Source organism: Fusarium pseudograminearum, chromosome 3, assembly GCF_000303195.2.
Source record: "Fusarium pseudograminearum CS3096 chromosome 3, whole genome shotgun sequence".
Classification (NCBI taxonomy): Eukaryota; Fungi; Ascomycota; class Sordariomycetes; order Hypocreales; family Nectriaceae; genus Fusarium; species Fusarium pseudograminearum.
Window position 1 is genome coordinate 6,062,297 of NC_031953.1, and position 15,797 is coordinate 6,078,093.

General features: G+C 49.0%; 6 protein-coding genes across 6 annotated transcripts, besides 1 other annotated feature; 3 read left to right on the plus strand and 3 right to left on the minus strand.

The window, feature by feature from the left end:
* Positions 1–210: 210 nt before the first annotated feature.
* Positions 211–1,477, minus strand: FPSE_01383 (uncharacterized protein; the record flags this gene model as incomplete). Its single annotated transcript, XM_009254503.1, has 4 exons — positions 211–294; positions 346–1,235; positions 1,286–1,374; positions 1,446–1,477. 4 exons carry the CDS (start codon positions 1,475–1,477, stop codon positions 211–213), a joined length of 1,095 nt encoding a protein of 364 aa, XP_009252778.1.
* A 480-nt stretch (positions 1,478–1,957) lies between these two features.
* On the plus strand, positions 1,958–3,978 carry FPSE_01382 (uncharacterized protein; the record flags this gene model as incomplete). Its single annotated transcript, XM_009254502.1, has 3 exons — positions 1,958–1,992; positions 2,083–2,172; positions 2,310–3,978. 3 exons carry the CDS (start codon positions 1,958–1,960, stop codon positions 3,976–3,978), a joined length of 1,794 nt encoding a protein of 597 aa, XP_009252777.1.
* Positions 3,931–3,960: a microsatellite.
* Positions 3,979–5,222: 1,244 nt separating the features above from the next.
* FPSE_01381 (uncharacterized protein) lies at positions 5,223–6,434 on the minus strand (the record flags this gene model as incomplete). Its single annotated transcript, XM_009254501.1, has 3 exons — positions 5,223–5,507; positions 5,560–6,143; positions 6,194–6,434. The coding sequence occupies 3 exons, from the start codon at positions 6,432–6,434 to the stop codon at positions 5,223–5,225; spliced, it is 1,110 nt and encodes a 369-aa protein (XP_009252776.1).
* Positions 6,435–8,411: 1,977 nt separating this feature from the next.
* On the plus strand, positions 8,412–8,955 carry FPSE_01380 (uncharacterized protein; the record flags this gene model as incomplete). The annotated part of the gene is made up of 4 exons (XM_009254500.1): positions 8,412–8,462; positions 8,527–8,594; positions 8,638–8,701; positions 8,800–8,955. 4 exons carry the CDS (start codon positions 8,412–8,414, stop codon positions 8,953–8,955), a joined length of 339 nt encoding a protein of 112 aa, XP_009252775.1.
* A 1,206-nt stretch (positions 8,956–10,161) lies between these two features.
* FPSE_01379 (uncharacterized protein) lies at positions 10,162–11,923 on the minus strand (the record flags this gene model as incomplete). The annotated part of the gene is made up of 2 exons (XM_009254499.1): positions 10,162–10,370; positions 10,420–11,923. The coding sequence occupies 2 exons, from the start codon at positions 11,921–11,923 to the stop codon at positions 10,162–10,164; spliced, it is 1,713 nt and encodes a 570-aa protein (XP_009252774.1).
* Positions 11,924–13,653: 1,730 nt separating this feature from the next.
* On the plus strand, positions 13,654–15,797 carry FPSE_01378 (uncharacterized protein; the record flags this gene model as incomplete). The annotated part of the gene is made up of 2 exons (XM_009254498.1): positions 13,654–15,676; positions 15,727–15,797. 2 exons carry the CDS (start codon positions 13,654–13,656, stop codon positions 15,795–15,797), a joined length of 2,094 nt encoding a protein of 697 aa, XP_009252773.1.

The window sequence follows — 15,797 nt, forward strand, 5'->3', positions numbered from 1 at the left end:
GGGGGGGGGCGGGAGCTGTTTTTGTAGAATAACTTGTTTCTCTTTATGTACAATACAAGCCACCTGAAAGATGAGCGACGACGCCGCCTTTTGCATCTACCCATCTTTCCCTTTGCGCCAGTGTGGAAACTATTCCGTGCCATTACGAGCTCACATTTGCTACTATACTACACAAAACCCTGCTGAAAACGAAAGCTGGAGGGACTCAAATCAAAAGACGCTGATGTAGTTGCCGATACGCTCCTTCTGGTTCTGAGCTATGCATTCGGCAATCCAAGTAATGTTGCGGATTTCCTATTTATAGATTAGTTGATGCATAACACTGGGGCAGAACGAGTGACTAACCTGCTCTCGCAACTTTACCCACGCGTAGACAATGCCGTGCGTGAATTGTCTAGTGAACGCGTTCTTGGAAATTTCCATCTCCTTCTGGTAAAACATATCTTCCAACGTCTTGGTCTCACCAGCACCGCCGCCCATGTTTCCAGGTCCTGATGGGCCGCCACCAACATTGATGGCATCAAAGAAAGACTTGTAGTCATGAACACCGTCGACGGCCAGGCGAACGCCCTCAGGGTCTTCGGCACGAGAAAGCATGAGAGTTCCCTCGGGGTACAGCTTTCCAAAGCTGGGGTAGAGCTTGTTACGGTCCTGCTTGGATAGATCGGTGCCGAAAGAGTTGAGTGTGATGTTGATGGCACGGCGGTCAGCCTCGAACTCGAGAATCTCAGACATAACCTCAGCAGTGGGAGTGCCAGCCATCTCAGGGTGGGTGTTGACAAAGTTGTAAAAGTCCTCGAGGTAGTTCTTGTAGAGTGTGTTTCGAACAATCTCAATGTTCAACTCGTCGAGGTCCTGATGGCTCAGGCTGCCCTTGAAGTATTGGGCGAGAGGGGTCTCGATGAGTACGCTGTTGTAGAGCTCCTCAATGTTGGTAGCAACGCAAAGCACAGGCATGGTTTCAAACCAGCCCAGGGGGTGGCATCGATCAAGGAGCTCACGGGTATCGCGCTCGTGAAGGGTGCCTGTGATGAGAAGGGCAACATTGTCGATCATGTAGCCGTAAGTGACGTAGTCCATAAATGTAGCAAGAGAGCCAACAGCCTGGGCGCGAACATATCGGAATTCTGAGATGAGCTTGTCGGTTGTCTTGGCCGCAAGAGCTGAAGTCGAGGGGTTAGGAGGTAGAGAAGCAAGGAAGTCGCCGTAGGAAGGGCCAAGTTGGAGCTTGAGATCTAGACATCATCAGCATGTAAGAGGTTGAGGATGAAGTCGAGTCGCGTACCATCAATGGTTTCGCATTGGGTCAGGTTGTTATAGGCCGCGCCTGTGAGAAGGCTGTTGCGGTAGCCTCGGACGATGCCCTCGACGTAACTGTTCACTGGGGTTAGTCTCCATAACTAACTCGCATGAAGCTTCCGTCTCCAACTCAAGCTAAGACGCACCCGTTGTTGACGTTGTAGTAAAGACCCTCCATCTTGAAGTATGGTTCGTCGCGTTACGTTCGGTCCTGTTGTATCGTATTCGAGATCTTGATAAATAAATGGAAGTCTTGATGGTCGAGGCGATGAACTTAGGTCTATCCTCAAACAAAGTTGGTCGCCTAACAATCCCAAGCCGTAACACAAGCTAGACGTCGCGAGCGTCGAGGCCCACACGTGAGTGGCCAGGAGTCCCCAGTGGCTGGGGGTACGTACCTACTGACTTCATGCGAAAGTCGGACTTTCCTTTTACCGACAGCCGGAGAACCTTGCATCACACTTTCTGCGCCAGTGCCAAAGGCCAAAAAAAATTGAGTGGATCCTTTCCAAGCTTCCTCTGAAATTTTTCCATCGCCAGTTTATCTTCGATCTTTCCTTTCGCAGCCGCGCTCAACTAACCGGACTGTGCCTCGCGAGGAAGCCACGACGCCAATCGATTAAAGCGAGACCATCAGGAAGGAACTAACTAATTCAAAATGTCACTCTTTGTGCTTGCCGAGACGCCGGCAGGGTAAGTCGCGACCCTCGACAGCCTCGACCTCGATTTATCATTGCGAGGATGCTGCAAGTCAAACAATGGGCATTGGCTAACAAGAAGCAGCTATGGCCTGTTCAAGGCTACCGACAAGAAGATGCTCAAGAACGAGGAACTCGCTGCTGAGCTTGGTCGACCCGAAAAGGTCGTCGAAATGTAAGTTTTGAACATTTTTCATTTGCGAAAACTTTCGCCATTGGGCACTCGACAATGTCTTTTTTTACAGACATTGAGCGGTCGCAAACATGCTACAATGCCAAAGCCACACCGACTAATACCGTCTTGCCTTACAGGCTCAAGCTCAAGAAGTTTGTCAAGTTCGACAGTGCCGCTACCGCTCTCGAAGAGGCTGCCTCGCTCAAGGAGGGCAAGGTCCCCGAGCTTCTCTCCCAACTCCTCGACGACCTCAAGTCCGAGAAGAAGGCTTCGCTCGCTGTCGCCGACATGAAGCTTGGCACAGCCATTTCCAACTTGCCCGATCTTAACATCTCCCCTGTCTCTGGCTCCAACACTATGGATCTTTTCCGAGGCATTCGAGGCCAGATGGCCAACCTCATCCCCGGCCTGCTTGAGGAGAACTTTGACCGCATGGCTCTCGGTCTTTCTCACTCCATGTCGCGCCACAAGCTCAAGTTCTCTGCCGATAAGGTCGACTCCATGATCATTCAGGCTATCAAGCTTCTTGACGACCTCGACAAGGAACTCAACGTTTACGCTATGCGAACCAAGGAGTGGTACGGATGGCACTTCCCCGAGATGGCCAAGATTCTCAATGACAACTTGGCCTACGCTCGCGTCATTCTCGCTGTTGGCATGCGTACCAACATTGCCGACTGCGACCTTTCTGAGATCCTTCCCGAGGAGATTGAGGTCTCCATGAAGGCTGCCGCCGAGATCAGCATGGGTACCGAGATTACTGAGGAGGATCTTGAGAACATCAAGCTCCTGGCTGACCAGGTCATCGTTTACTCCAACTACCGAACCCAGCTCTCTTCTTACCTCGAGAGCCGCATGCGCGCCATCGCTCCCAACCTGACTGCTCTTGTCGGTTACCTTGTTGGTGCTCGCCTCATCGCCCACGCTGGATCTCTCATCAGCTTGGCCAAGGCCCCTGGTTCCACTGTTCAGATTCTCGGTGCCGAGAAGGCTCTTTTCCGTGCTCTCAAGACCAAGCACGACACACCCAAGTACGGTCTTATCTACCACTCTTCACTTATCGGCCAGGCTACCGGCCGAAACAAGGGAAAGATCGCCCGTATGCTGTCTGCTAAGGCTGCTCTCGGTCTCCGTGTCGATGCTCTTGGCGATATTGAGGATGATGCTGATGAGGAGGAGCGCGCCATCCTCGGTCTCAGCAACCGCATCAAACTCGAGAACCACCTCCGCAAGCTCGAGGGCAAGCCTCTCCTGCCCAAGGGTGCCAACGTTACCCCCTCTGGTGAGATCGTTGGTGCTGGTCAGTTCACTGTCAAGGAGACCCGCCGATACAACGGCGACGCTGATGGTGTTGCCGACGATGAGGAGACCAACGAAGCTACCCCCGCCAAGAAGATTAAGAAGGCCAAGAAGCTCATCGAGGAGGTTGATGAGGAGATGAAGGATGCCAGCGATGACGATAGCGACGATGCTGCCACTCCCGCCAAGCCCAAGAAGCTTTCCGAGGCCGACTACGAGCGTCTTGCTGAGGAGGCCGGTATCTCTGTCAAGAAGTTCAAGCGCAAGTACGAGCGAGGTGATGTCGAGCTCAACGCCGATGGCACACCCAAGGTTGTCAGCAAGAAGGAACTCAAGAAACTGCGCAAGGCTGCCGAGGCCGCTGAGAAGGCTACCGCTACACCTACCAAGTCTCAACCTGCTGAGGAGACCGAGGGCAAGAAGAAGCGCAAGCACGACTCAGATGATGAGGCCACACCCAAGAAGGAGAAGAAGCAGAAGAAGAAGAAGCGTCACTCTGAGGCCTAAATGGTCCCGAGTATCTTATCACGGCGCAAGTCGTGATGATGCTAAATTGGACACAATTGTAGGATTACGAGATTAATAATTCTCAACCTACCTGCTTTACTCGTACTCGTCTAAACACTGACGACGAGCCATCAACACAAAACATCACAATAAAAGTCAACAAGAAAATGTTGGATGGTTCCTGATGTGTAGATATATGATACCTGAGAGACTCCTGGCATGGCAGCTTCTGCCCGCACCTTGTTTCCTGGCTGGCTGGCGTTTGGGCGGAGGGCATATCGGCGTGATTTGGTTTTACTCATTTTTCGTGTTCTCTACTTGACCCTCTGTTCACGTTCCCCGGGGTGGTGTGCGCTGATCAAAGGAGGTGGAATTGGATAGGAGAGTGAACAGAGGGGCTCTAGAAGATAAAGAATTTGTCAAGTTTAAAAAGTTAATCCTGATTGCCTTGCTCTAACACGGCGTGACTGCTAATGTTTTGCATTGCATATATCTGAAACTGAGGTCATCCCCAAAGGCTCTAGAGACGTCCAGGAAGCACAAGAGGCGAAATCAACATGTCAGTTTATGCAATCTAGACCAGACTCTTAGGTTATTTATTTTCATATCCTTTATAAAGCTTAGACACCTCTTTCTGCTACATTGATTCTAGACATGTCATTCTCTGAATGGAGGATAGGAACATCCACTAAAACGATTTGTCAAGTCACATCATCTTTTGTACTCGCCCAAGTCCTCACTAAGTCTCACCTTACATCACATAGGACTTTCAGGTAAATGTCAAAGATTCCGGTAAAAACATATATTCGTAGCGATTGGGTATTGTAGCCATCCATTATCATCCAGAGTTCCAGTCCTCATTAAGCGCTCACCTGAGCAAACAAAGGGTATCCTTGAGAATAACAAGCACAAAGCTACACCACCTTATTCCACCGCCACTTTGTCCAAAGAATAGAAGAATAAAATACATACACTGAAGTTACAAAATACCAAAAGAAGTGGTAGCGAGTTGTCAAGACGGGTATCAGAGAGCAGCGCTGTGGGAAAAGCAAAAATGGGTCAGGCTAACCAGTTGAGTTGGGAGGTTGACGCTGGGGTATAGTGCTGATGGAGACGAGAAGAGAGCAGTCGAAGCGATGCTTTCGGAATCAAGTAGACCAGGCTAACTCCCGAAACGGGAAACCCTCAAGCGTTAGCCAACCATCACCTCAAAATTGAAAGGCACGATGGGAGAGCATCTGGATCTAGATGTTCTCCACAACGCGGGCGTTCATAGCCTGTTGGAAACCTGGGTCCTGACCTCCAAAGTCTTGCTGTCCGCCGAAGTTGTTGCCACTGGACTCGCCAGTTTCGTTGGTCAGGGCGGCATTGAGGGCGCCGCCCATGCTCTGGCTTGCACCAGGCAAGAAGATGACCTTGCTGTTGGCAGACTTGGCCATCGCCTGCATAGCCTCGAGGTATCGGATCTGCATGGCAGGGGCCGAGCTCAAGATGTCGGCAGCCTGTCGCATGAGTTTGGCGGATTCAACCTGGAAACTGGTTAGCAATGTGTGAGAGACTCATGGTGATGTGAATGTTTACCTCGGCCTTGGCGGCGATAATCTTGCTTTCACCGATACGCTTGCTCTGAGCAGCCATGGAGAGAGACTCCTGCAACTCCTGACTGAAAACAATGTCTTTGATGAGCATGCTCTCAACCTGAACACCCCATCCGGCAGCGACATCCTCGATGATTTCTCCAATTGACTGAGCAATCTCCTCACGACGTTCAATAACATCCTGAAGGACGCGAGCACCGACAACGTGACGGAGAGTGGTCTGAGTACGCTCCATAAGAGCTTGCTTAACGTTGTTGATACCGAAAGCAGCCTTGTGAGGAGAGACAATGTGGTAGTAGATGACGGAGGTCAAGCGAAGGGTGACGTTGTCCTTGGTCATGCAGATCTGTTCTGGGACCTCGGTGGTCTGAATCTTGACATCGATCTGAAGAAGTCTCTCGCTGAGAGGGTTGATTTTGACCAGACCGGGGTCGACAGCCTTGTAGAACTTTCCAAACTTGGTGACAAGACCAACGTTGCCCTGGTGGACTTCCTTGTAAGGGTTGGGACAGATGATGCAGCAGGGAATAGCGCCCATGGTTCCGACGATACCTCCGAGAACGTTCACTGGATATGTAAGTTACTGGCTCCATGGGGATAGTATGTGTGGTACTTACTCATGCCTCCGTACCAGTCGTTGTCACCAGCCTCCTGTTCGACAACAGTGGCATACTTGCGCTGGAGGTCTTCCTTCTTGGGGGGCACAACCGTCATCTTGTTCTGGGAGATGAAGCCCCCATTGCCTTCGGTGGGAGCATGTGTATGCTCGGTTGTGTGTTCGGGAGCATACGCGGGAGCGGGAGCCTTTGAATTGGCGGTTGAGCTTCCGCCGTTGATCATGCCCTCAGTGGACGACATGTTGAATTGTGTTTGTTGTGTTTAGTCGAGAAGGATGTTTAATACTGAGTAGTATTGTTTGCTGCTGATCCAGAAAGTTGGGTGATACTTGAAGGATCAGATGTTTTTGATGATCAAATGTTTTGATGACTTGGTTGGTATGAGTATCAGAGACAAAGTGTTTCGAGATTTGGGGCGGGGGGAAGGGAGATATTTAATCTGGTCGGGTCAACTCTTGACCACCCTCCTTCGTTTCGATTGAATTGGAATTGAATTGGTTCTTACAAACGCCAAGGGCGTAAGGTGACGTCTGTCAACCTTGTTGGCAGTAACACCGGACCCGACACAACCTAAGCTTCCTTCCCTTGTTGCGCAGCACAGCTCCTGCACCAGCAACCAGCAACCAGCAACCAGCAGGTGACACGGGTGAGTTGGGGAAGGAGTGATCTTCTCCCCCATATTGTGGAGTCCATATGGCATGCTAACCCTTGGCGATAGTCATTTATTGGTTGGATGGACCAGAGACTTGCAGGGTGCAAGGCTTGGACTTGCCGCTAACAAGCTGCACGAGAAAGTGGTTTTGTGGTAAACTTCCAATCCACGGAAATACGGCCAACACGAAGCAACATAGACTATCAGATCAGCGACTTGTCTAACACGTATTCGCACCCTCGATCGATACCCATATCTTAACCTCTACGAGTATACAAGTAAACTCGCCTGACTAGGTACTAAGCATCAGCCACTCCCTGTGGAAATAGCACGGCTTAGCTCGAGTCCATGATATGGCCAAGCCTTTTGGTCGCTCGGTTTGTCGCAAACCCGGCAACGATGCGCGCTGGCCAAGCAGTGTAGGCTCTGCACTACAACACTGAGCACTCCTAGCGGCTTCGATAGTCACGATACTGCAGCTATTCTGCCCCGCAAGTGCCTCCTCTCTATTCTCTTCATTCTTCTCGTTCTGTGTTACCGCTGGCACCATCGAAAGCTTCACAGGGATGGTGCACTAGGTCAGGACCTAGAGGCAAATAGCATGTGCCTACATCTCAACTCAGCCTCTTTGGCGGTAACGGCGTCGGAAGGGTCACGATACTTTGGCTAACGGCAGCTGTCTTTTCGCCCGATTGCAGTTGGTTTCCATGACCCTTGGACTTGTTGCTCACGGAGACTCGGCAGAGCTACTGCATGATCTCGACCAATAAGAATTCGAGCGCATTCTGTACTTTACGCACAAAGCAGAGCTCTAGGGTCATGGACGCGACGGCAGACGTGTTATTTCATTGGTCAAAGGACGTGTGACCTGATGGAGTGCCTGAGTGCACCGCCTCTTGTCAATTCACAAATGCCCACTTGTCATTGTTTGTCATGGCCTTTGACTTGGCTACTGTATGCCGGGATGATATGACACGACTGATGGTCAGCCATGCATAAGCTCTATCTGGATCTGGAAATGACCGGGAGCTGTCTGCCGAGCGATGATGTTGGGGCGGACAGAGTTCTAGAATGCTTCTCAGCCTTGATACAGTATCACATGTTGGACGTAGAACAGTGCCTCAATCCATCTTGCCACATGGGAATGCAAATCAACTAGCCACTGGCTGACTAGATATTGAGTCGCTGGGTTGACCCAGAAGAAGGCAACTGAGCCTCAAAGTCGAAGCTTTCTACTCCACAAGGCAGAAGAATACAGACCGCTCATCTCAAAGAGTTATCAGACGAAAGTCAACGAATAACAAATCTACAAGATCATTGGAACTCAGCCTCTGCACAGCCCGATCATATTGCTTGGTACAGAACCCCGGAGCCGAGATCTTCGGCCCCATGCATGTCTGTTTGATCACGTCTTTAAAACTCGGGCAAATGATCGCCATGATACTGCAGCAATGAAGGAATCGGCATTGAGATTTCCTAGATTAAACACCTCTGAAGGCTTCACAGGTCCACTCGACTTTTCCAGAAGACTGCCTAATCCGCTGTTAACGACGATCGCATCCTTCCATGAACACAGCCACTAAGAAGGATTGGCAAGTTTCCACTGATAAGCATCATGTAAGAATCTCAGGATTCAGCATTATTATTGTGAAACTGAAAAGACAATGCTGAGCCTTCATAGCCTAGAGTATCCTACTTGGGAGAAAATCGTGGTGAAGCGCTACCGGCTCCAAAGCCAAAACGTGCAGGGTAACCAGCGTTAACACAAATTGAGTTGAACCACCAAAAGCAGTGGTACCACCTTTGGATCTAAGGTGGTTACTTCAGGATATAGCAGTCTAACAACTTGCTCGCGAGTAAGTGCAGTCATCAAGCACTCTTTACAATCAAAATATTCTTATTATCAGTTGAAATTTATTCCCTGTCCCAGTTGCTTATTAAATGAATTGAATAGCCCAGCCCAGCGCCTGCCACTAAGCACGATCTACGTCCGATCAACGCATTCTGGCTGTTGAAGGCAAAGCTTGAAGCTCACCCACTTTGCCACAGCATTCAAGACCACTGTGCTGTCCGCCTACAGCCTCGATACAATGGCGAAGCATTGCACTAATTCTTCGATATAAATGAGAAAAACAATCCTTCCTGATTCCAACGCTCGCAAAAACGATTGTCAAGGATACAGGAGCTCTGTTAAACACTCGAATTTCAACAGCAACTAAAGCATCCCCTGTGGCTTAGTTGGCTAAAGCGTCCGACTGTTATTCAATAGACAATCGGGAGATCGGAAGTTCGAGCCTTCCCGGGGGAGAGATCCTCTCTCCGAGATATCTTTTTGATGTTGTGTCTTTTGCTGACTTGAGCTCTACACTTGACTTTTTGTCTTGTCTTGTGACTCAGAGGTGATAAGCAGCTCGTGCTATTGTGTACTGGCTGGGCCGGTATTTGCCAAGAGGGTAATTTGATTCTTCTTTTTCCTTCATGCCTCATTCTCGGGTTGTCTAAAGGAGTTACCACATGTAGACAAGCTGGAGTCATGGCACAATCACATGGATTCTCAGGCAAATGGATGTATAGTTAACTCAAAGCTTGGCAAAATAGTATTTGCTTTCATCTATCATTTTAGAAAAGACACGTTGGACCAACTCAATTGCACCAATGTCCTGGCTGGTTGGTTCAATGTTCATGACATCAACGTCAACGCCTCAATTGTTATACAGGACCTTACCAACCTCTGCTAGCTCTTCACTCTATCCTTTGACAACTCACTGAACCGATAGCTTCAACTACAACCGCTAGTATCACCAGCCGGCTGTTGTAAAAAATTACGCACATCGACATAGACACCAACTTGGCAGCGGCCATCATCAAATCAACTCATCCCCTGTGGCTTAGTTGGCTAAAGCGTCCGACTGTTATTAAATAGACAATCGGGAGATCGGAAGTTCGAGCCTTCCCGGGGGAGAGATCCTCTCTCCGAGATATCTTTTTGATGTTGTGGATATTTTTATGCTAGACACGGTTTGAACTATGCCCCACTAGGGCTCACTTGGTGAGCTGGGATTATGAAACTGGTTGAGTGACATCGAGTGAACGAGGTTGGTTTCAGTGGGTGACAAGACATGAGTAGTCTGTAGACTGTAGGCTGTAGTTATATGCCGACAACCCGAGGCGTTGATATCTGGATGTAGTTTTGGTGAAATGTTGAAGGGCGTCGTCACTAATACCGGGACTCTTTAAATAATCGCCGAAAGCGTGTCTCATTAGATCACAACTGAATATCCTCGTATCGTACACCAATTTCTTCGCCTCGAGAGACTCAATTATCTTTCGGAGGCGTCCGTCTCTTAACCCATAATCTAAGAGAGCTCCATGGCTGCACCGAAGCCACGCCCTTAACAATCGATGGTGAAGGCCAGATTTCGCTTCCCGCGGGCTGGAGATCGTATAGCGAAATAAATACCGAGACGTACATGAGGACCTTCCTCAAAGTAAATTCCGAGTCATCACACATGGTCAATGTACCATCTAAAGAGGACTGTTAGTAATTGTATCCGATGGGGGACAATGGACATACCTGATGCTTGGACGGTGTATGGATCAACCTTCTGTGTCTTGACTCCCTTCTTATCCACGGTATCCTCAAGATATCGTCCGGCTTGCCAAATCTTGGAGTCGGTAAAGCATCTGGGATCAGAGTGGTGAAGATTGTTGATGACATGAGCAAACGTTCCCTTCTTCAGGACGAAACTGTCCTCCTTGTCCTTAAGTGTGACATCCTCCTTCAAATACCTCGCAGACCATCCTCCGCCGTAGAGCCTCAATGTCTCGAGGTACACGCCTTGCAGTAAAGGACACTTGGTTAACAGTCCTTCCAGGTCGAGTTTCTTGATTTGAGGAGGAATCCAGACGGCACCTCCGAAATCGTGATTGGGCTGAACAATTTCAACATGAGGGGTGATTTGTTCGCGGATCTGCGATAGAAGAACGGGGTCCTGATACAGTTCGAAAAGAGACCATGAGATGAGCGAGGTAGTTTGGACAGTCGTGCTCCAGAGAAGGGAAACATCGAATGCAGCGCGCACATCAGAGGACAAGCCGTGCTTTCGATAAACCTCGGCTCTGGCGCGAACAAGGGGGCTGACGGTGTGAAAGTCTTGCCATTTCTGCCCGGGCTCTTCACCACTTAGAAACGTTTCAAACTCATCATGGAACTCTCGCATAAAAGTGAGCAATCTTCCAAGAGCAATTCTGGCCCGCTGGGAGGTGGGGAAAGGGGCCCAGACAGGAACGCCCATGGCCAACGAGTGGAAGCCATTGTTGAAAATCCAGAGGTGAGGCCAGATGTCGGGATAGACCTCGACAAAGTCTGTACCAAAGACGGAAATTGTAGCGGTTCTGGCGATGAAGGTCTTGATAAGCTCGAAGAAGTCGACAGCCATAATGTTCTCGTCTTTGATGTCCTCCAAAAGCTCTGCATTGGCCAGTCTCTCCCAGTCCATCTGGTCGGTGGAGTAGCAGTTGAAGGATATCACATCAGCGGCGTTGTCATCCAGATCTCTGAGGGTAGCTTTGGCTAGATCATCGAGATGAGAACCGCTCAGATGCTTCTTTGTAACCTGATAGACTTCAGTAGCAGCCTTGTCATAAGCTGCAAGGTCCTTCTTGGAGAGACCAAAATTGGTCATCATGATATGCCGCGTGATAAACTCCTTGTCGGCGACAGAGTCAGGCTGCTCAAGCAGACGAGCAGCGAGAGAAGGACGAAAGACAAAAGAGTGAATGCTCTGGAATAGTCGAACGGAGAATACACCTTGGCCATATCGATTTCTGAAGCGCGTCAAGGCGGTAGAAGGGCTGAGAAAGATACGCGGAGCATGGCCAAAGAGAGGGATCCAGAAAGGTGCAAGAGGAGGTGTCTTTGAACCATCTTTTCTGACTGATGAAGGACTGCCGGTGAAGAGTCTCGTTGTGATGAAGAGGACTATGGCTGTGACGAGGATGGCTTGTAGGGGATAGCGCTGAGCGTGGGGAACGAGGTTCTCATTGAGGTAGGCCCGGAGAGCCTCGAGGCTTTCCATGATGGGCGGCAGTAAAGAAAATAGCTATAGAAATGATTTATGCTGGAAATATATGGATGTAGTATGTTGTGAAGCTGAGGTAATCTGTCAATTTTGTTGTTCAAGTGCTAAGCTCGAGCTTGTATGGACCAGACCCGCCCTGTGCTGACTGGCGTAGTCGACGCTGTAAGGCTGTCCACTGTAGTTGGAGTGTTGCAGTGGTTGGTACAGCTCAGTGTAGGGGTCACTGGCCTTGAGTCGTCATTATATAATACGAACAGTCAAGACAGTTCAAGTCGAAAAATACAAGGGAAATATCTTTACTATTAAATGAATTGATAGAGCATGCTCTAATAACAAATATGCTCTTGTACATAATATATCCGCGATGTCTGCTGCAAGATGTTTCTCCACCTCTTTTAAACAATGGTCTCTTTGTATGAACAATTTCCGACCTCGTGTTAGACGCTCAAAGTAGAGATATATCAAAGTAAAACTCTCAGAATCCAATTCCCCTTTGGTAGTCGAATAGGGTCAAGGTCACGTATGGCAGGGCTTGCTGAAAAGGCGGCACCCAAGAATTGTTGAGTCGCAGGATAGTTCTTTATCATTGATCTGAACCTTGGATAACCTGTTTTCAAGATAATATTGCTGATATCTGACTCATAGATACGGAAGCAAACTGTATTTCCGTCAAATCGACTTGGTCTCTCGGTAATGCCACAGCGCAGGAAGCCAATATCGTACTTACGGCCTCAAATCGCGCCCATAGCTCTATCTTACCAACCTTCTTTGATCTTCTAGAGAATTTTGACTTCAAAAATGCGCCTTAAAATGGGACTTCTATCATACGTGTATCGTGAAATATTTTCAGAAGAAAGCTTATTATAAGGTTGACTTGAAGCGAGGGCTTGGGCAACACGAGTATAACCCGCCGACTTTCCCACAAATTCTAAGTGTCAACTCAACTATGCATTTCTCTACAGTCTACACCCCTAGACTGAGTCGGAAGTTCAAAAGCCTTTCGATACCTACGGAGAGAAGATGGGTCTATGCGGGCACCTGGGGGAAGTCAATCGATGAAAAGCAAACTAGCAGCGCAATGATGAAATCTAAACACTGCATACTCCGTAGGTTTAGAGAAACTGAGCCTTTTAGAAGCTGGATGCGAGAAGTTCAAGTGGACTCCTTCGCATTGTCTTTGCTTATTTATTATTTGTTTTGTCGTCTCGTTTTATTTTGTCTTGAATATTGATACCCAGTCTGAGTCCAGGCGCAACATGTTGTTTATACACTCCGATACAAGACTCCTTTTCTTACTTTAATATGTTTTCAAAAATTTCAGGGAATATAGCCAGTTATGAAAGCAATATTGATAATATATTTTACATTCCTGCATAACATTGACAATATTGATCAAATTGAATCCTTGTATACTAACCTTCCAACTCCGATCATCGGCTGCCTCAGGCCTCAATTGGTTGCATCATTTAGCTAGCACATTATGTGAGCTTCATCATTAGTCTACCCTCGTGCTTATTATAGACCCTTTGGGTTACCAGATATCTTCTTGGTCAACTACATTAACCTACCGGACCGCAGCCAGACATCCCTTCCCAAGGGCAGGTTCCTGGCAGCTCCGGTACCTTGTTGTCCCTCTTCTCTATTGTCTACCTAGTCTGGGTAGCTCCCCACCATCCCACCAACCCAAGACATCCCATGATGAGCTCGCGTTGAGCCCAAAACCCAAAATGATCCCTCAATTGCTCCAGCGCTCATCGAGGGCATGTCCCCGGTACAATCCAGCGCTCTACCGCCTATCTACAACCTCTCAGCAGCGACCTGGTCTAACCCAGACCTTCTGGACCTCTGCCCCGCGTCGCGAACAGCCTCGGACACCCACAGACTCGAAATCCACGACTACGAAGCCATCGGCCGTGTTTCCCGCAATCAAGCAACCCACGAAACAAAATGATCCTCTTGCGACGGTCGAGAAGTCTGCCCCGGAGCAGCGCAAGGCTGACTGGGCTATCATGAAAGAGATGACTCGCTATTTGTGGCCGAAGGATGACTGGGGTACCAAGCTCCGAGTCAGTCTCGCTGTTTCTTTGTTGATTGGCGCAAAAGTCCTCAATGTTCAAGTTCCCTTCTACTTCAAGGGCATTGTAGACTCTATGAACATTGATGTTGCCGCTGTGGGAGGTACTGCGACGACAGTTGCCGGAGCCATGATCCTAGCATATGGCGCATCTCGAATTGGCGCAACAGTATTCCAGGAACTGCGAAACGCTGTTTTTGCTTCTGTCGCACAAAACGCTATTCGAAAAGTTGCCTGTAATGTCTTTGATCATTTGTTGCGACTCGATCTTACATTCCATCTTTCCAAGCAAACCGGTGGGCTGACCAGGGCTCTCGATCGTGGTACCAAGGGAATCAGCTTTATTCTGTCCAGCATGGTTTTCCATGTCTTACCAACTGCTCTTGAAATTAGCATGGTTTGCGGAATTCTTACTTACAACTACGGCGCCAAATTTGCTGCTCTCACCGTTTTGACAATGGTCAGCTACACGGCATTTACTATATGGACAACCGCTTGGCGAACAAAGTTCCGAAGACAAGCCAATGCGGCAGACAACAAGGCTTCTACCGTGGCAGTGGACTCACTCATCAACTACGAGGCTGTCAAGTACTTTAACAACGAAAAGTTCGAGGTTGCGAGATACGACAAGGCTCTTGGACAGTATGAGAAGAACTCCATCAAAGTTGCGACATCTCTGGCCCTTCTTAACAGTGGACAAAATATCATCTTCTCCTCGGCTCTTACTGGAATGATGTACCTTGCCGCCAATGGTGTGGCTGAGGGTACTTTGACGGTCGGTGACCTAGTTATGGTCAACCAGCTTGTTTTCCAACTCTCTGTCCCTCTCAACTTCCTCGGATCCGTCTACCGTGAGCTTCGACAGTCTCTGCTGGATATGGAGACTCTGTTCAACCTCCAAAAGGTCAACGCCAACATCAAGGAGAAGGCCGGTGCGAAGCCTCTGGTTCTCTCCAAGGGCGGCGAGATCAAGTTTGAGAACGTCAACTTTGCTTACCACCCTAACCGCCCTATTCTCCGCGATCTGTCCTTGACAATCCCTGCTGGAAAGAAGGTCGCTGTTGTTGGCCCCAGCGGATGTGGAAAGTCTACTCTGTTGCGTCTCTTGTTCCGATCCTATGATGTCCAGGGTGGCCGAGTCCTGATTGATGACCAAGATATTCGCGATGTCGACCTCGAGTCTCTGCGTCGCTCTATCGGTGTTGTCCCCCAGGATACCCCTCTATTCAACGATACAGTTGAGCACAACATCCGATACGGTTCTATCAACGCTACTCACGAAGAAGTCGTTGCTGTCGCCAAGCGTGCCCACGTCCATAATACCATCCAGTCTTTCCCTGACGGTTACGATACCAAGGTTGGTGAGCGCGGACTCATGATTTCCGGTGGCGAGAAGCAGCGTCTTGCTGTCAGCCGTATCCTGCTCAAGGATCCTCCTCTGCTATTCTTCGACGAGGCTACCAGTGCCTTGGATACTCACACCGAGCAAGCCCTTATGATGAACATCAACAGCATTCTTCGCGAAAGGGGACGAACAAGCGTCTTTGTCGCTCATCGTCTACGTACGATTTTTGATTCTGATCTTATTATTGTCCTTAAGGAGGGACATGTGGCGGAGATGGGTACACACCGGGAGTTGATTGACCGTGATGGTGTTTATGCTGAGTTGTGGAGTGGTAAGTCAATGTTCTTCAGTTACGATTTCGTATGCTAACCTGTCTTTTAGCCCAAGAAACAATGTTTGGAGAAGACGGAAAAGAGAAGAGCGAGGAAGAGAATGATCAAAAGAAGAACTAA